Below are 21,482 nucleotides of genomic sequence, written 5' to 3' on the forward strand. Positions count from 1 at the left end.
AAGAAAGAAAGAAAGAAAGAAAGAAAGAAAGAAAGAAAGAAAGAAAGAAAGAAAGAAAGAAAGAAAAGGAACTGTCAGTAGAAAAACAAAGTACAAAAAGTACCAAAGATCCAGTTGGAATCTGTAGAGATGGCTCAGTGGTTAAGAGTATAAATTGCTGTTATACTAGTTCAGTCCCCAGCACCATGTGAGGAAGCTCACAACCACCAGTAACCTCAGCTTCAGGGGTCTGATACCCTTCTCTGGAGTACGTGATTACCTGAACAAACTGCACACATAGGGCATATATCTCAGTCTGTGTGTGTCTGTCTCTCTTTGCGTGTCTATATATGTGTGCATGTCTGTCTCTGTAGGTCTGTCTGTCTGTCTCTCTCTCTCTCATACACACATACACATATATGCCAAATCTTTAAAAATATAAAGAACAAAAAGAAAAATCTAGAATTGAGAATAGAGTGACACTTTAAAGATTACTAGATGGGCTTAATGCAGGTTAAGAAAAACAAGACTAGCCAGGTAGGGTGGCCCACGCCTTTCATCCCAACACTCTGGGAGGCAGAGGCAGGCAGCTTTCTGTGAGTTCAAGGCAAGCCTAGTCTACAAAAGCGAGTCCAGGACAGCCAGGGCTACACAGAGAAACCTTGTCTGGAAAAAAAAAGAAAAACAAGAATTACCATTCATTCTAGAAACCAATTAACACTAATTATGCAATCTGAAATACTGAAACAAAATGTCACAATTAAACAGATCATCTAAGGCAGAGTCTAAATGGATCCAAGTAAAACTTAAGTCCCCAAAGAAGACAAAAGATGAGAAAATAGTCTACAGTTTCCCAAATTTGGCTGAAGGCATATATTTAGCTTAACAGAGTGGAACTCAACCTGTGCGTTGTGATCCCTTTAGGGGGTTGCATATCAGCTATTTACATTACCATTCCTTAACTGTAGCAAAATTACAGTTATGAAGTAGCAATGGAAGTATTTTTCTGGTTGGGGTCACCACAACATGAGGAACTATATTAAAGGGTTACAGCATTGGCAAAGTAGAGAACCACTGATGTAAAGAGGCTCAAGAGAATTGGGAAAGGAACTTCCTGAGAACAGCAAGCTCCTCTAATAACATATATAGTATATATTACATATAATATATGTGTGTGTATACATATATGTATACAAATACATACACATATGTATATTTATACACACACAAATACACCCTAGGCTGAGAAGGGTCCATATTAGCCTAAGAGCAAGCATCTTACGATATTTGAAGACATTAGGTTTCACTGATTTATTGTAAATTAATAAAAAGGATACATTATTTGGGGGTCAGTGAGACGGCTCAGTAACTAAAGACACTTGCTACCAAGCCTGATGCCCTCTCTAAGTCATCCTTCAACGTGCACATAGCATACATGTGTACCCTTCACACAAATAAAAAAATCAATAAAAAATTTAGAAAACGTATTAGAAAAGTGGTATTCTACATTTATAATAACCAGGCCATATTCTTCTTCAGCCCTGTTACTTCCAACTAGTTATAAGCCCCTTGAGACACTGCAGTAGCCAGGCTCCTCCCCTCCAAGGGCCAGGTTCTACCCACAGAAAACTCTTTTTTTTTATGCCTTACCTTTTAATGGATTTTGAAAAAAGAAATGTTTATTAATTCCTTGAGACCTTTGTACAACATAGTTTGATAATATTCATCTTTTCCCCAACAACTCTTTACCTACCCCACCATTTTGTTGCCCACTTCCTGTCTTAAATCCATGACTTACAATTTATGTTGGCCAACTATTTTCGGGTATGGGGAATAGCCTGGAGTGCGTTTGGCATACCAGTGGCCGCATAATTAAAGAAAGCTGAGTCTTTTTCTCTCTTAGCATATATCAAATAGCAGTAGCTTCTGAGACAGGGGAAAGACTTCATGCCCACCTCCCCACTTCCACCATGAATTTTGTTTAGCTTAAGAAAACTCTTAACTGCCATAAGAGCAGGACCCAGCAGTAAAAGCCCAAGCTCAGGACTTGAAATCCCTGAGCTCAGGCTGGTGAGATGCCTCAGAGGTTAAGAGCACCTGCTGCTCTCCCAAATGGTGCTGAGTTCAATTCCCAGAAACCCCCCGTGGTGGCTCACCACCATCTATGAGATCTGGTGCCCTCCTCTGGCCTGCAGGTATACACGCAGGCAGAACACTATACATAATAAACAAACAAAAATCTTTTAATAAATAAATAAAAGAAATCCCTGAGCTCACCCATGCTCTGGACTTGAAATCCCACCAGTCCCCACACTGGAAAGCTCCACCCCCAGGAAATCTATGTAAATGCTTAGTTCTCTGCTGCTTATTGCCAGAGCAGAGGCAGACACTCTCCTGGGTTCTTCCTTCCCAACAAATCTCTTCTGTGAGGTTTGCTGTGCAGAGTGACTATGGTATTCCTTGGCTCCTGACTGCCAGGATACCTTTACCTTGGGAAAATCTCTCCCCTCCCCCAGCAGAGCTGTAACACTTTCACTGGAGAAGCTTTTCCCCTTACAGCTGTAACAGTTACACTAGTAAGAACAGCAGAACTGTAACACAAAGGCAACATAAGACTGAGGTGCCTGCTACAAGTCCCACCATGTCTAGGTTTCCAATTGCCTAAAGATATAACCATAAGTATTTGATAAATGTCAAGTTCACGGACTAATTCTTATCTAAACCTGAAATGATGAACATAGCTTTAGTAGAGTAGTTACAATGTGAAAGGTGCTTAACAGAAGATCCACAAGGAGAAGGATGCTTACCCACTGAAACCAAGTTCTGATAGTTCTCCAGCACCACAGTCCCGTACAAAGTCCTCTGAGAAGGATTCAGCCACTCCCATTCCTCCCAAGAAAAGTCTATTGCGACATCTTTGAATGTAACCACATCCTGAGATGACACAAATAATTTATAAATTTTTGTTACATTTTTACTATTTTGTTTGGGTAGAGGGAGGAGTTCACCTTGCCAGTCAGTTATTAAGTGAAAGAAGACACAAAAAGACTACACCTTTTATTATGGAACTAACTTATTTGAAATGTCTGAAAGCTCAAATATGTAGATAGAAAAACAAACTAAACTAGTAGCTAGCCGGGAGTGAGACAGAGATTAACTGTGAACACTTGGAAGGTGAAGATAAATTCAAGGCCAGCTTAGGCCACCTCCTCCCATCTCAAAACAAAAATAATGAGTAAGAGGATATTAAAAAAAAAAAAAAAAAGGAAAACACTCCTTTCTCCTCCCATACCCTCAAAACTTCCATGATCTCTGATGATCAAAATATGTGAGGATCTTTCTGCCTGCCTGCAGTTACAAGTCCTCTAACCTAATCCAATCCTGACACACATTCCCTGAACAGTGTCAGATATCAGAGGCTGAGGGCTGAATGTCACAAGACTTCCTTAGATTCAGATGTTCTGTGTTACAAGCTCAGTGTTATGATTAGGGACAGAGAGAGCTGAACAAAAATTCAGGTAGAGGGATACATGAGAGGGACTTTGTATGTCTGTCTAACCTGAAACCCATTTAATGCTGCTACTGAGATATCTGTTTCATGTAAAAGAAAACAAGTCTTTTAACAAGAGCCCATACTGGTTAAAAATGTTTATTCAGGGCATGGTGGTACATACTTTAAATCCTACTACTCAGGAGTAGGAGTGAGAAAGACTGCTACAAGTTTGAAGCCCAACTGGGCTTCGTAGTAAAATTCTGTCTTCCATCTAAGTACTAAATCAGGCCCAACCCTCCTTAACTTTCAGGATCCAATGATACCAGGCACGTTCAAGGTGGTTTGGCCATGAACTAGTAAGAATCTATATTATAAAGGAGTGTATATAAGGTAGCAAGATGAAGGAGTTCTGAGTGAGCTCTATGCCTCATCATAGTTATAAGTCACCTACTTGGCAGTTAAGGTTAAGGATAATGTCCTGTGTGCAAAGGATAATGTCCCAGGCCCTGGGACAGGCTAGCAATCATAATTTCCAAAGTGCTAACCATCAAGACCTTCTCATGGAGGAGAACAGACATAAACTAACCTGTGACATGGCTTTCATTAGTTCAATGGTCATTTCTTGTCTCCTCCTGGTTTCTCTCTTTGAGAACAACTGTGTCCTGAGAAGTCAGCCTAGGGGAAGAGAGGATAGTAAACTATTAATAAGACACAGACTCCTGTTAAACTTTATAATCGCCTTGTTTACCTTGGGTTAGGCAAATATTTCACCTACACTGTCTCAATAACCTTACCATCTATCTCCCAGCCCCCATCCAATGTCATCCCCCTTAACCATCCTTATCTGGGCTACCTTCCATCCATAATCTTATGAGTATTTGAATATATTTGATGTTTTTTCCATTCACACCATCCTCCCGACCTACATGGTTTCTTCTCCACACTAACCCATTGTGGTATCCCCCTTGCTCCTCTCTTCCTGACCATCTCTCTCCCGTGTTTCTCTTAACCCAAAGCTCAGGAATATTAGCCATGCCTACCCCATTTTACCCTGCCCAGGTTTTAGGCCTTTAATCAACCAATCAGGTATAATGTCTTAAGCAGGTTTACACAACAAAGATAGGTTTATACAGGCAGTAACCAGATCCTGAGGGCTAGTAATTAGGATCAAAATACAAGCATCAGACCAACCCCCAACAATGTTAAGAACCAGTGAGGATGGAGGACACCAACAAAAGTGTCTTCTAGACACAGCAGCACTGACACTCCCATGAACTCACAGAGACTGTGGCAGCATGCACAGAGCCTGCACAAATCCAATCCAAATGAGGTCCCAGAGCTGAGAGGAGACATGGTCATGAGGCCCCATCCCTATCCCAGAAGCTATCTCCAATTGCTAACCACTATCGAAGGAAACATTAGTTTTTTCTCCCAAAAAGAGTCTCACGGGGTATACATACTACACTCAAGGGCAAGCTTCATAGCAGTAGATGGCCATAAATATCATAAACTCAATGATACATATAAAATGGTCTCATAATGTTTTGCTTTGTCTAGATATTTTCTCTACCTTACTGATCTGCTGCTTATATATTATTAATGTCTCTGACTTTCTGTTTTTTTATGGGCTTTGTTTTTGTGTATATGTCTCTATATTTGTTTCTCATACTTTTTCTTTGCTTTTTTCTATTTTGTTTTATTCTGGTTTATATGTTTTATTTACCTGTTTGTATTGTTTTCTAAAGAGATAGAAAAAGAAAGCATGGCGTTGGATGGGTATGGAAGATCTAGAAGAAGATGAGGGAGAGAAAACCATGCTCAGAATGTATTTATGAAAAATTTATTTCCAATAAAATCACCTAGAGGCATAATGCTGGGCATGTCTGTTTCCAGTGAGGTTTACCTGAAGAAACAGATTCACCCTGTGGTGTCACCATCCCATGGGTTAATTTAAAAAGGGACAAAAGAGGAAAGTCAGCTATTTGTTCCTGGCTCTCTGCTTCTACCTTGAAAAGCAATGTGACAGTCTTCTCATACTTTGCCCCATACCTTCTGTGCCATGCTAGACTGTATTCAAGTTCTGAGTCTTTTATTTCATAAAGGATTTTTGTCAGAGCAATGAGAAAAGTAACTGGCACACTTGGCAATTCATGGTCACTACCAGGGTAGAGCAAATCACACTCTCTCCCATATGCTTGAAGTCCTAAATTTTTATACCCAAGCCCCCTTCCCATTACCTGGTCTCACTGTAGATAAATAGTCCTGCAAAACAGCTATTCCTTCCACTTTTATACACAAAGATGGAATTGTTCCCTTTTAAGGTTTCTTATCCATGATTTGGCAGTCTGTTTAAATTCCCACTCCTAATGCCACTAGAGACAGAGGTTACTATCTTCCTCTACCCAAAGCCCCATGGCCGTCACTTTCTTCTCACTCTGGAACAGTGGAACTTTAGGAATCAATTCTGCCACTGTATCTTCTGTCCTTAGCTCATTCATTTCTCCTCCTTCCTGGCCTAGATTGAATGGCTTCCCTTTCTCTTGACAGATCAGTCCATCTATTGCAGCTTCTCCAATGCTTAGGTCTAGGATTCTTACAGCAGCACACAGCTCTAAACATACAGATAATCTAATGCTGGGGCCTAGAGAGATGGCTGAGCAGTGAATAGCACGTACTGCTCTTGAGGATCCAATTCAGTTCCCAGCCCCCACATGGTAGGCCACTCCCAGGGGATCCAACACCCTATTCTGGCCTCCACAGGCATAACAAGTACATATGGTACATAGATATCAGGCAAAACACTCACATACATAAAATAGAAATAAATAAATATTAAAAAAAAAAAAAGAATCTAATGCCAACAAGGCATGGTAATGCACACCAGCAATCCCAACTATCAGAACTCTGGGCAGAGTACTCCCCAGGAGTCCAAGCCAGTAAAACCCTGACAAAAATTAAGATAAATAATAAAAAATAAAGGAAAAGAAAAGAAAAAAGAAAATCTCGTAGGAAGATGGAGTAAAGGTACCAGAGGATCTCAGTTCAATCCCTAGAATTCATAAAGTGAAAAGAGAGCAAAGTTGTTCTCTAACTTACCCCCACACACATGTACCATGCTGTAGTACATGTGTGCCCCACAACAAAGCTAATAGATAAAAAATTAATTTAAAATGTCAGAATATTTTTATGTTTTAACAATCTAACTCTATTAATCTTCAAAGTAGTCATCCCATACACACAGGGCCATGATTACAGCCTAAAAGTTGACAATGCAAATACTCACAGGAGTTCATATGATGCCTTATCTCATAGAATGCAGTCACAAGCACCTGAAAGAAGGCACATGACATATAAGCACACTTACCATGACCTCAGAGAGGCCTTGGGTATACACACGATCTATTTACAGACACCCCTTACTGTCTCTCACACCCATATCAGTCTCACAGCCTCTGGCCTGTTTCTTTCACATGCACAGATGCTACAACTTCAATAGCCCTATATTCCTCAAGCCTTCCAAATACCACAGTATGGTTCAGAGTATCCTCCTCCAATTTGGTCTCACACACACAACTGCTCATATTTCTCTCCCATTTCCACCCACAAGAATGTGATATTTTCTGGGCACAGTAACCCCAAATTTTGGAAGGCAGCCACAGCGTCTCAGTTAGGGCTTTATTGCTGTAAAAAGACACCATGACCACAGCAACTCTTATAAAGGAAAACATTTAATTGGGGCTGGCTTAGTTTTAGAAGTTTAGTCCATTCTTGTCATGTTGAAAAGCATGGTGTCATACAGGCAGTCATGGTGCTGGAGCTGAGAGTTCTACAACTTGATCCACAGGCAGCTGAAGGAGATGGTGTGTTACAATGGGCATAGCTTGAGCATAGGAGACCTCAAAGGCCACCCTCACAGTGACATACTTCTTCCAATAACATTACATCTATTCCAACAAGGTCACACTTCCTAATAGTGCCACTCTCTATGGGCAAGCATTCAAACACACAAATCTATGGAGGCCATTCCTACTCAAACCACTTAAAAGAGGAAGTTAATGAGTTTGAAGGAGGCTAACATGGGATAGAGAGGAGTCCATTCCAGTCTGGGCTACCTAGTGAAACATTATGTATTACTACGGGAGTAGACGTTGATGCCTTCATTATGGAAATCAGTATCTCAAAAAAATATATAGGCCTATACTACTGCAGGGCATTTCCCCAAGGAGCTCTATATCCTACTCCTGACATACTTAGACATTCAGTGATATATCACACTATTCATGACAACTGAAAAATGGGATTGGTCTAGATGTCCATCAAAAAATGAATAGAGAGAAAATACAGTATGTTTAACAATGGAATTTTTTTGTCTGTAAAGAAGCACTAATGGACGAAGAAAAAGGGCAAACAAGAGGGAGTTGGGGAATTTAGTAGAAGAGGGAGGGAAGATGACCAGTAAGTAAAATATATATGAAAATGCCACAATAGAAGCCATTATTTCATATACTAATTTAAAGACAATAAAATTTTTAATCCAAAATAAATAATAGAGAAAAAAAACATAGTGGCCTTTCACACACTGGAGAGAACACTAGTTGCTTATACATTCCAGTGTTTGTTTCACAAATATTTATACAAACCCTCCCTAATGTAATTTACATTTCAATTACTTTCTTACAAAATACTCACTGGTATTTCTCATCCCAGTCAGTCAAATATGCATGCAGTCATACTGGCCAGATACAGGCATACTCCCATCTTCCTGTGCACTGATCTCTCTCATGCATACCAACATAGTCTTTCACAGCCCAATTTCTTGTTTATACACACACACAGACACATATACACACAAGTGTGTACCATGACACTTCCCATTTAACCTCTCAAAGGAGTCTCATGCATTTGTTGACATTTTATATATTGGCACATCTGTTTCTCACTACCTAAGCTTTTTCTAAGGAGACATAAAACAAACATGTATTTGCCCCAGATAAGGGTACCAGTGACAGACAAAAGTAATGATTCCAAAAAAATCCAACTTAGTTAACCAATGGGTTTACTGAGCTTATTTACACAGCATGAGTAAAGAATTCTTACAGGAGCATGAGTAACCCCCAAACTGCTGCATCAACCCAAAGTCTCACCCTATCATGGGTTACTTCTTCATGGAAACTGCATCACAGAGTTGCCCTTGTAGCTAACCTTTCATTTCTTATATCCTCTAACATCTCCCAAGATCACCTCTATCTGGATGGAGCACAGGGTGGGAGTGTCAAATCCAGATAGATATCCTGTGAGCCTCCCTCCCTCCTATTAAAGAGTATTAACAGCTCCATCACCAATACCAGAGACCAAGCTGTCTCTGTTGTTCTTCTCAATTAGTCTCACTATGGCTACAAAGTCCTGGTACTTTCTCTCCAACACTTTGTCTTAGTCCATGTTCTATTGCTGGGAAGAGACACTGTGACCATGCCACTTTCACAAGAGAAAGCATTTAATTGCAGCTGCCTTACAGTTCTAGGAGTTTAGTCCATTATCATCATGGTTTGAAGCATAGTGACACACAGGCAGACATATATTGCTGGAGAAGTAGCTGAGAGTTCTACACCCAGAACCACAAGCAGGAGGAAGAAAGCCACTGGGCCTGGCTTGGGCTTTTGAAATCTCAAAGCCCATCCCCAGTGACACAGTTTCTCCAACAAGGCCATACCTACTCCAAAAAGGCCATACCTTCTAATCCTTCTCAAGTAGTGCCCTGATGAGTAAGCATTCTTGAGCCTTTAGGGGCCCTTCTTCCTCCTTCTTCTTCCTCTTCTTCCTTCTTTTTGGTTTTTTAAGACAGGGTTTCTCTATGAAGCCTTGGCTGTCCTAGACTCACTTTGTAAACCAGGCTGGACTGGAACTCACAGAGATCCACCTGCCCCTGCCTCCCTGAGTGTGAGAATTACAGGCATGAGCCACTGTGCCAGGTTTGGGGGGTCATTCTTATTCAAACCAACACATTCCACTCCCTGGCCACCACAGGTTTGCAGCCATATCATCATGCAAAAATGCATTTGGTGCAGCTTCAAAAGTCTCCCATAGTCTATCATAGTCTCAACACTGTTTAAAAGTCCAAAGTTCAAAGTCTCTTCTGAAACTCAAGGCAACCTCTTAAATCTAACCCCCTGTAAGGTCAAAAAGAAAAAAGCGTATCACATACTTCCAACATACAATGTCACAGGATACACAATACCATTCCAAAGTAGAGGAAAGGGAGAAGAATGAGGAAGACTGAAAATCAGTAGGGCAAACTCCAAATTCTGCATTTCCATGTCTGATGTTACTGAAATCTCTAAATCCTTTACAGCTGTGTTGACTGCAACATACTTCTCTCTCTTGGGCTGGTTGCATAATCAGTCTGCAGCTATTCTTGGCAGGTATCCCAAGACTTTGGCATCTCCAATCTTGGGGTTTCCAACACATCCTGGCTTCACATTCCCAGTTTCACTCAATGGCCTCTCAGGGCTACCATGCAGGTACCCCTTGACACATACCTGGCCTCAGCAGCTTTCCTTAGTCACAGAGGAAGATTCCATAACCCCTTTCTTGTATCCTTGACTCTAAAGCCAGAACCACATGGCCAAAACTGCTGCTTGCTGAGGCTGGAACATGGCCCTTTTGTTTAACTACATCTTCATCACTTTTCTGGTTTTGATGGTTTCCTTCACTGCTTAAGCATTTCTTTAACTCCATTTCACAATTTGAAAGCTTGGTTGCTCCCTGAGGCCACCATTTTACTTTACTCCATTTAGCATCAGGCTTTTCTTTAAATTTTTTATCTCCTTGAGCACTGGACTTAGCTCTACCACACTTCCTGGTGCTCCTTTCCTCCTCAAACTGTACTTTTTTTCCCTTGTTCAGTTTGTTCCTTTTCATTATAGATATGCATAAGAGTGACCACTAATAACTAATATTGACACAGTCAATACTAGGCAATCCTGAAATCGCCTCTGCCAATGTCATTAACCCAAAAGTCTTTGTTTTAGCATCAGGCAGATTTTTAGGACAAGGGCAAAAAGCAGCTGGGTTCTTTCCCAAAATATCACAAGAATGGTCTCTAGGCCACTTACTAATATTTTTCCTCTCTGAAACCTCTTCAGTCAGGCTATCATAGTCTACATTGCTCTTAGCACCACTGTCTTCCACACCCCTACAAGTGTGGTCCATTAAGCCCCACTTAACATTTTCAACTTCTTTCCTAATCCAAAGTGCCAAAGTCCACATTCCACCAACAAGCAGCAGGTCAGGCCTGTTGCAGCAATACCCTGCTCCCAGTACTAACTTGTACTTGATAAAAGATTGCTGCTGTGCACATTCTACTTTATGGGTCAGATAAAACTCAGCTCGTGATGGAAAGCTCAGGTCGCATCACCACTACCAAAAGTAGAGACCAAGCTGTCTCTACTGTTCTTTTAAATTAGTCACTATGACTACAGGGTCTTGATACTCTGACTCCAATGTGTCAATGACATAATCATGATAAACCCAAAGGAAAAAGACATACAACCCTTATACACAGGCTAGCCTCATACCCTCTATTTTCTCAAAATCAAGTCTCTAACACACACACACAACACACACATACACACACACTTGATGATACAGAGAAAACACAAATTCAGTTTCTCTTCTTTGCAACACAAACACTTATGACTCCAAATTGGAAGTTTTCTGAAACATATCTGGCTAACAGTTCTGCAGGAGACACAAGCTGGGCATATTTTCACCAAATTCAGTTCTCATACTAACACTCATACTAACATGTCAGACCCCACAGGTTGAGTGCTCAGTTCTTAAGATTGCCTCTTCCTTTTGATGCTAGTTGCAAGTTCCAACTTTTCTTACCTGTGCTAACGAAGGTTATAAATCAAAGTTTTCTATGAGCCCCTCCCTGTTCAATCAATTTGCCTGAGTGGCTCCCAAAACTCAGTAAAACCCTTGTTTACCAGATTATTATAAAGAATATAATAATTTAAAGGCAAATGAAGAACTAGAGAGATGACCAAAGCAAGTTCTTCTCTCTCAAGCCTAAGGACCAGAATTCGGTTCCCAGAACCTACATAAAAAGTTAAAGGACAAAATAAACTCCACAAAGATGTCCTCTGACCTCCACACAGTGACACAAATCATGGACAAATTTTAAAATGTACAACTGAAGAAAAACAATGGTCAAAGTCATGTGGGAAGGAATGTGGTAGCCCGCAGGAACCTCCACACGTTAAACTGTCAGAAATCTCTTTGAATCCTTTCCTTTTGAGCTTCTATGGACACTCCAGTACATAAGTATGGCGGTGTAGATCGTTTATCTAGGTGTGGGATGCACATGCCTATAATCACAGCACTTGGAAGGCTGAGTTAGGATGACTGGGGGTTCAAAGTCACCCTGTTGGGTTTGGGGGGAAGCTGAGAAAACTCACTTCAGATACAGAAGCTTAAACTGAAAGCTTTATTTTCTGAGCTCAGTTTGGGATCTGGACCGCATCCCTGAGGGGTAGCTGTATTTCATATTTAGAGGGTGAAAACTGCAATTAGTTCACATGGGGGTGGGATGATAGAGGGCACAGTGGAAGAGGGTAGTCATCCCTGACTCGTTTTATTTTGTTTTGTTTTTCGCTATCTAGACAAGCAGTTATAGCTTACCTTTAATTTGACTGGTCCCAAGTAAAGTTTATGGTTAGGGCCAGATGCCCTTATGGCTGGGGAATTTCTGAGAACAAGGCCACAAAATATGCTAAACATAAACAGTTCTTGGTCAACCTGACCTTGTGCAGACAATCTACATGATACTCTCTCTCAAAACAACAACTAGCCTCTGGTAATCAACTTACCCTTCAGCCCTGTCCTCTCCCAGTTGGACTTTGGGGCTAAGAGTCCTAATCCTCTAATCCAGTTGGGCGACTGCGATGATCAGGCCGGACCCTGAAGCTAACTACCTTGAGCCATTCAAGAACGAGCGGTCAACAAGATATTACTTTGGAGATTCCAAGCATTGAAATGCTGTAATGCAGACCACCGGAAGATACCATATGTTTCATAGTCCTTTTACACTCACACCACTTCTCTCAAGCTCTATCTTCCTTTCTCAGCATTCACACGAATGTACAGTCACACTTAAAACTCACAGTCCAGTTCGTTTCACACACGCTCCGACCTGGAACACCCAAGCACAGACTTAGATCTGGACACCCTCCGCCCCAACGTCGTCTGAGCCCTCGCGCCCCCAGATATTACGCATCAGCCGGCCTACGTCCAGACAGAAGGACGCTCGTTTCTGGGAAACGCGGGAAGCAGGAGTATCTTGCTCGCAGCGCAAGAGCTCCCACTCCCCAACAGGAGCCTCAACTCCTCTGCCTTACCCAAACACAGTCAAGCAGGGGACGCTGGGAAGTACCATACAAGCTCTCTGTGCGCAGGCGCAGTCTCTGCCAACCACAACAGAGCCCGAGAAAGGCGGGGCTTATCTTGAGGGGCGTGGTCTCAGAGGAAGTCTGGGTGAGATGCAGAAGAAAAGCTGTTTCTAGGTGAAGGCAGCGGGGATAACCAGAAAAGTGGAACAGCCTCAGAGGGGGCGGGGTCAATAGGGCGGGTTCTCTGTAGGATCCTAAGGAGCTTGTGGAGAAGGGGCGGGATTTCAGCGGAGTGTAAGGTGAAGGCCGCTCAAAGTGGAGAAGGGGAGGGAGCTCAACAGTCTTAGAGGAGGGCGGGGTTATCCAGTAGGGAGGCTTCTCAGAGAGTCCGAGGTGAGCGAGCGCAGGGCTTAGCGGCGAAGAGGTGGGTTCTCGCTGAGTCCCTGGTGAGGGCGCGCCAAGCGGAAAAAGTGTTCTCCCTGGAGTCAGAAGGGAGGGGCGGGGCTTAGCCAGTAGGGCGAGTTCTCAGCGCAGTCTGAGGTGAGGGCGAGGGTTGGAGGAGAAGGGGCGGGTTCTCAGAGGAGTCAGAGGTAAAGGGCGGAGTTTGTGGAGAAGGGCACCCTCTAAGGCAGTTCCACTACACAGCAGGTGGCAAAAGAAATGAGAGCTGGGCCGGTGTGTGGCTCTGGGCGTGATTATCCAGAAGGGTTGCTCAGGGTTTCTGGGTGTGTCGGTTAGGGTGACTCTAGCGCCTCTTCCTTATGCTTCGCACCCTGCCTGGAGAACCAGCTGCTGCCGAGGCGCTACTCACGTGCGCGTTTCCTTAATGTCTGATGTCCTGCTTGATCCATAGTGTTAGCATTTGATTTTTTTTTTTAGGGAGGAGATTTGATGTGATCTCTAGCCCAGATTAGCCTCCAAACTGGCTATGTAACCAAGGATGACTTTGAACTCCTGATCTTCCTGTATCCATCTCCCAAATGTTGGGATTGATTACATGAGTGAGCCACTACGCCAGGCATGGAAGTTTGATCTTTTAGGGCGAAGCTTTGCCTCAGCAAGAACATCCACTAGTCTTCACCTGATTGTCTTCTCCCTCCCACTCATGTTGATCCCCTCATAACCAGCAAATCAGCATTTTTCCACCTGCAATGGATGTGTCATTATTAGTATTGAGAAACGATGACTATGACAAGGTCATATGAACCAGAATACAAGAATCAGGCTTTTTCTGCCCTTTGCTAAAGTGGAAATTATCCCTGCTTCGAACGACCAAGAAATCAACACTTGTACTGAAAGCTGAAACAAATAGGAAGAGACCACTTGGACTAAAAGAGAGAAAGAAACAAACACATTTCCCTGGCTTCTTACCTCCCACAGATGGAGACAAATCTGACAAATGGTGGGGGTAGGGGGAAGGCTATAAAGAAATACAAAGCAGGAAGGATGTATCATATATTTCCTATTTTCTTCAGATAACATTTAAACATCTTTGAAAATGTTTTCCACAAAAGGTATCTGCTGGTTGTCATCAATTCCATTTTTACACTATCTGGAGATAGAAGGCTTGGCCCCACAAAACTCCCCTCTATGGCTGGTGGAAGTTCCAAACTTCGGTTGTTTTGCTTGTGTTTCTGATTCTTAAACTGGGTTTCCACCACCCTCACTTCTTGAGTTCAATTTGCTAGAGTCAGAGATATCAAGGGCTTTTTCTTGTTTACTATAGGAGACTTTAAATGAACAAGTTGAGATATTTAAGACTACGTCCAGAAGGACCCTGAGAATCAGAGCTTCTGACCCCACAGAATTGTAGCATGTCACTCTCCCAGCACATGGCTGTTGTTGTGTCCCCCCCCCTTCTTGGTCTTTCTGAAAGTGGAGGATAAGGCTTCATTAGGTAGGTATGAGTGATTAAATCATTGGCTACTTTCAATATTACCTTTATCCACCCCCCACTCCAGAGAGAGATCTGTGAGTTACAGCTGTCTTAGCACTTGATTGGTTCCACTTGCAACTAGCTATCTCCCTGTGGTGGAATGGTTCTCAACCTTCCTAATACTGTGACTCTTCAATACAGTTCCTCTTGTTGTGGTGACCCCCAACTATAAAATTGTTATGAATTGTAATGAAAATATCTGATAGGCAGGATATCTGATATGTGACCCCTTTGAAAGGGTTGTTTGACACCCCCCCAAAGATGTCTTGACTCCCCAGTTGAGAACAGCTGCTTTAACAGATCACTGGTGATCATGCTAGGTATAGTGTCTCATTCTTGCAATCTCAGGACTCGGGAAGCTGAGGTAGGAGAATTGCTACAAGTTCAAGCAGCCTTGGTTTCATAATGAGTTCCAGCCTGCCTAAGCTAGAATGAAATCCTCTTTCAAAACACTTTTAGCTCTCAGGAACTGAAGGCGCAAAAGTAAAGAAAAAAAATAATTTTATGAAACAAAACTTTAAATCACATCCTTAACACAAATGTTTATGTGACTTATAAAAGGAGCCTTTTATAAATAACAAAGGCTCCACCTGATGGGGCCTGCTCCTTTTGGGTAGCATAACTATAGCCATTTTTGTTTCAGGCCTAACAGCCACATAATCTCAGCTTGTTGCTGATATAGAAAAAAAGAATCTCTATACAAGGTCAACTTAACCAAAAACTATGTTTATGTTCAGCATACTCTGTGGCCTTGTTGTTCCCAGAAATTTCTTAACCATAAGTACAGCTGGCCTAACCATAAACTTTACTTGGGACCAGTCAAATTAAAGGTAAGCTATAACTGCTTGTCTAGATAGCGAAAAACAAAACAAAATAAAATGAGTCAGGGATGACTACCCTCTTCCATTGTGTCCTCTATCATCCCACCCCCTTGTGAACTAATTGCGGTTTTCAATATGAAATACAGCAACCCCTCAGGGATGCGGTCCAGATCCCAAACTGACCGCCTCCCTGAGTTCAGAAAATAAAGCCTGCAGTTTAAGCTTCTGTATCTGAAGTGAGTTTTCTCAGCTTCCACCCTGAACCCAACACACTTTCTTGAAAGTTAATAATCTTTTGGTAAAAGCACCAAGGTAGAAAGGGATGTTTTGCGGTACCACAGTGTCACCTGCTGGGAAAAGTGTTCAAATACACCTTTTCCAGTGTTTCTGTTTTATTTTCTAATTTTAATTAAATTTTAATTAAATTTATTTATTTAACATCCCAATCGCAGCATCCTCTCTCATCTCCTGGTTTCATCCTCCCACCCTCTTCCCCCTTTCCTCCTACCTTTCTCCTCCTACCCCAACCAACAACAACCCATCCTGGCACATAAAGTTGCACATCCTCTTTCACTGAAGCCAGACAAGGCTGTCCAGCTAGTGGAAAGTGATCCAAGAGCAGGCAACCGAGTCTATGTCAAAGATAGCCCCTGCTTCACTTCCTAGGGGACCCACATGAAAACCAAGTTGCCCATCAGTTATATACGTGTCGACCTAGGTCCAGTCCATGCATGCTGTTTGGTTGGTGATTCAGTCTATGTAAGCCCCCATGGGCCTAGATTAATTGACTCTGATGATCTTCTTGTGGAGTTCTTGTCCCCTTCCAGTCCTTTCATCCTTCCACTCTTCCACAAGACTCCCTGAGCTCTGCCCAATGTTTGGCTGTGAGTTTCAGTATCTGTTTCTGTTATGGGTTCAGGAATAGCCGCATACTGACCACTCCAACATCAGACTCAGACTGATAGAAGTTTATTGAACACTGAACAAAAACTGACTGGTCAGGGCCATAATTTGGACTCAGAAGCCAGATACTGGTCTGTTTCTAAGGCAGACTTTTATACGAAAAAGTGTAATCAGTTAACAACCAGGTAACCAGGGGTAGAAAGTGGAGGAGGGGGTCAACATTACATCATTTTAACTAGCTAAACATAATCAATTTTGTTTCAAGTGTATTATGTTGTATCTAGGTTGCTTGACAAAGCACTTTAAATTGGTTGGTTGGGATTTAGGGTAGGAGGGCTGATTGGCTGGGATTTAGGGTAGGGCTTTCCAGTTTTTTGGGAATAAGGAACATAGCACGGTGTTTCCATCTTTAACTCTAGCAGAACGTGCATTTATCATCTTTTGTTTTATTCTAAGCAGCAAGTATTGAACTATTGAATTGTATCCTGGTCTCAGGCATGTAGGCCTGAGAACTTGAACTTAATTTCATCTTATGATCAAAATGGAGACTTGGAGGCAAAATGGCTTCTGAAATGCTAAAGGCAACAGCAGGTGTTAACAGAGGAGACACAGTTATGTGAAGAACTAAAGTAGGTCTTAACAAAGGGGCTATAGAGTTTAAGTAGATTATAGCATTTCTATCTGCTGCTGAGTGGGGCCTCTTAGAGGACAGCTATGCTAGGCTTTTGTCCACAACCATAGCAGAGCATCATTAATAGTGTTGGGTTGGCTTTCTCCCACGGGGTGAGTCTCAGGTTGGGGCAGTCATTGTTTGACAATTCCCTTAATCTCTGCTCTATCTTTATCCCTGCACGCGTTGTAGGCAGGGTAAATTTGGGGTCAAAGGTTTTGTAGGTGGGTTGGTGTCCCCTTCCCTCCACTGGAAATCCTGCCTGGTTAGGAAGTGGCCACTTCAGTTTCCATGTCCCCACTGCTAAAAGTCTCAGCTAGAGTCACCCCCATATCCCCCAGGAGTCTGATATATAGGTCACAGATCTACAACTTGTCCCAGAGATGGCCCCCTTGGTTTCCCTTCTCTCTCCAAGCCCTCTTGACTCCCACCCCCCACTCTCCCCACATCCGATCTCCACTCTTATTACCCTCACCCACCCAGATCCCTCTCTTTATTCACTTCTGGTGTCTATTTTATTTCCCCTTCTAGGTGGGATTCAAGCATCCTCCCTTGGATACTCCTGGTTACTTAGCTTCTTTGGATATATAAATTGTAGTATGATTATCTTATACTATGTGGCTAATATCCACTTATAAATGAGTATATCCCATGTGTGTCTTTCTGGGTCTGGGTTACCTCACTCAGGATGATATTTTCTAGTTCCATCCATTTGCCTGCATATTTCATGATTTCCTTGTTTTTAAAAGCTGAGTAGTGTTTCATTGTGTAAATACATTTTTTTAAATCCATTCTTTGGCCGAGGGACATGTGGGTTGTTTCCAGTTTTTGGCTATTACAAATAATGCTGCTATGAAGATAATTGAGCAAGTGTCCTTCAAGTATACATTTTTAAGACAAAATATTGTTGCCCAAGGAATCCTGGAAGTTCTGGGCTCCACTGATACTTCTACATCAGTCTTCCAAGTAACCACCCTACCCAGCCAACTTTTTTTCAAAACATGGGCTAGTTGCTATCTCTTTTTCTGTTTTTATTTCCTTACATTCATTTTTATTTTATGTGTATTGGTTGCTTTGCCTGCCCTGGAACCGGGATTGCAGACAGTTGTGAGCTGCCATGTGGGTGCAGGGAATTGAACGGAGGCCTTTGGAAGAACAGACTGGTAACCACTGAGCCATCTCTCCAACTTGAGATGTTGCTCTATTAAGGCAAACCTTTCTCCATGCTCCCCCCAGTTAGACATTCACATTCTGGGACAAGTCACTCCATACTCAATGACTTGCAAAGAAGGGATTCCTTAAGCCACTAATAATAGTGTGTTCTTGTACTCAGTAGGCTTGGCTCTAGACCAATACTAGTTTTACTGGGAGGGATGATGGGAAACAATCCTTGTGGATTCCTAAAAAGCCACCAGCTCACTGGAGTTTCTCCCTACATGCCTAGGTCCAATTCACTGATGTTCTGACTGGCAGCTGAATGATGGCAACTATCCAGACACAGCAACAGTTCTCAGTGGCAGCCCAGATATCTACTGTTAGACCTCTACTCTGGAGATAGTCTTGTGGATGTAACCCTAACCCCACTCCAATCTGGACTTATTAAAGCATCAGAGACACAAAAGCAGAGAAATGACCACCATTGCTGTTTTTCACTGAGGTGCTAATGTATCAAAATACAAAAATCTTTTTTAGTCCAAGTAATGGGGGACATGGAGCCTGAACTGGCCATTTTCTATAACCAGGCAAGGATTCAAGTTGAAGGATTGGGACACCAACACAGCCATAAAACCTTCAACCTACAATTGTCCTGCCTGCAGAGTGTTCTCAGACCAGGGCCTAGCAGAATCATCATCAAAGAGAGCAGAGAGACTACATCCAGTAACTAACTGATGGGAGTACTGTGGAGGAGGAGGAAGAGGAGGTGGAGAAGGAAGAGAAAGGATCACAAAGAGAAATCAGAGGATTCAGGGACACCACAAGAACATAGCCACAGAATCTACTGACTGGGATTCATGGGGCCTCTCAGGGATTGGGGAGGTTGTAGGGGTCTGACCTAGGTCCTCTGCATATATGTTATGGCTAAGTAGCGTGGTGTTCTTGTGGGAGTCCTAACAGTGGGAGCCCAGGTTGTCTCTTGACTCTTTTGCCTACTTGTGGGACCCTTTTCCTCCTACTGGATTGCCTCATCCAGCCTTGATGTAATAGTAGGTGCCTGGTCTTATTGTAGCTTGTTATGCCATGTTTGGTTGATGTCCCTGGGAATCCTGTTCTTTTCTGAGGGAAGGCAGAGGTGAAGGTGGGGGTAGATTTTGGGGAAGAGGGGAGGTGAGAGGGAATGACTGGGGGAGGGGAGGAAGTGGAAAACTACAGTTGGGATGCAATATATGTGAGAAGGGGAAAAGAAAAAAAAATTTTAAAAATTATGAAGACAAAGCCAGGCAGTGGTGGCACACACATGTGGATTAAATAATCCCACATTCAAGAGTAAGAAGCAGGCAGGTCTCTGTGAGTTCAAGGCCAGCCTGATCTACAGAGGTAGTTCCAAGACTACATAAAAAAATCCTGTCTCAAAGGGGAATTAAAAAAAAAAAAAAGAGTAGAATGTCCCTTGTGGAGGTGTGGGGGCTGGGCACAGAAAATTAGGCATATCTTTGGAATTGCGGTACTGTGGCAAACCAGCAAAAAAGAGCCTAAGAATGTGACATAACTTCATAAGCTAGGTATCCAAGGAACAGAAGGTGTGCTGGCTAAATAGTTTTTCAATTGGACATAAACTAGAATCATCTGGGAAGAGAAAACCTTACCTGAGGGATAATCTCCATCAGATTGCTTGGTGGGCAAGTATCTACATATGATGTAGAAGGGCTTCACCTACTGCTGGCAATGCCACCCTTGGACAGATGATCCTGTGGAGTAAAAAATGGAACAAAGCCAGAAAACAGTCTGAGCAAGCCATGGGGACAGGCCAGTATCCCGCCTTGAGTTCCAACCCCCAGTCCCATTCCTGGTGGACTGTAAGGTAAAATTAACCCTTTTGGTCACAATGTTTATCACAGCAATAGGAAGCAAACTAATACAGAGAGGAACAAGGGACTAGCATTTCAAGGACACTAGAAATTTTCTAGTGCTGGTGCCATTCTTTATCATAGATGTTAATGATTGTTCCCTATAAACTGACCCTTGTAGGAACTAAAGAAGCATTTATATGTCCATGTACCAGGAATTAAGGAAGATAGGAACATCTGTTCCTTTCCCTGTTAATGTTCATCAGTCACTAAGGTCTCTGCTTTCTATTCTTGTTCATAGGTGATAAAACACAACAGAGGCAGAGGCAGATGGATCTCTGTGAGTTCGAGGCCAGCCTGATCTACAAAGCAAGTCCAGGACAGCCAAAGCTACACAGAAAAACCCTGTCTAGAAACAAACAAACAAAAATCAAGACTATTCCTGAGATAGGAATTAATTAAATTAAGATCTTTTAAACTCAGAAAAATTGTAGGAATTGTGGGAGAAAAAACAAGTATATTGTGGCCAGATAGTGGAAAGCTCAATGTGGGACTGGGTTGAGGCATCACTTTGAGGACGCAGCACATGTCATCAAAGGCCCTCCACCCTGAGGTATATTTTCTGTTGATAGAATAACATCTCTCACAAGAATCCGAACTTCTTTTCCAGAATCCCCAGAAAATTCCAGTGGCCAATACACTGGTCACTCTGAGCTGCAGAGGAGGCTGGGAAATTTGAATATACTATCTTCAGATTCTAAAGCAAGAAGCAGATGCTAACGATAGTTGGTATGCCTGATGGGTAAGCAGCAAGAATCTACCTATGACACAAATCAAGGGATGACCCCAAAACAATCTAACAATGCAGAAATTAAACACGCTCCACCTGTAATCCCAGAACTCTGGGAGGCAGAGGCAGGAGGGTCTCTTGTGAGTTCTAGACCAGCCTGGTCTACAAAGCAAGTCCAGGACGGCCAAGGCTACACAGAAAAACCCATTGTGTCCAATGCCTGTAATTCCAATACTGGTGAGGCTGGGGCAAGAGGATTGCCCCAAATTAGAGCCCAGCCAGAGCTACACAGAAATATATTGCCCAGGCCCCAATTTTATAAACAACCGAATTTAGAAAAATTCCCTTGGGCTGCAAAAGGACATGAAACTATGTACTGCCTCTTTTGTAGATTCCCCTGCCCCCTTTTGCTTTTATTTGTTGTCTGAGTGTCTGGTAGTGTCATTGTTTTTTAAGACAGTGTGTCACTATGTGGCTTGACCTGGCCTTGAATTGA

The 21,482-nt window shown here is 42.5% G+C and overlaps 1 protein-coding gene across 1 annotated transcript in view; it reads right to left on the bottom strand.

Moving 5' to 3' along the window:
• LOC129687377 (zinc finger protein 471-like) overlaps window positions 1-21,482 on the bottom strand; it is a 40,956-nt gene that overhangs the window by 7,937 nt on the left and 11,537 nt on the right. The window contains 2 exon segments of the mRNA XM_055621713.1: window positions 2,787-2,913; window positions 4,059-4,139. Coding sequence (XP_055477688.1) covers window positions 2,787-2,913; window positions 4,059-4,139 — 208 coding nt within the window.

Source organism: Psammomys obesus, unplaced genomic scaffold (genome assembly GCF_907164565.1).
Source record: "Psammomys obesus unplaced genomic scaffold, mPsaObe1.curated_primary_1811, whole genome shotgun sequence".
Lineage (NCBI taxonomy): Eukaryota > Metazoa > Chordata > Mammalia > Rodentia > Muridae > Psammomys > Psammomys obesus.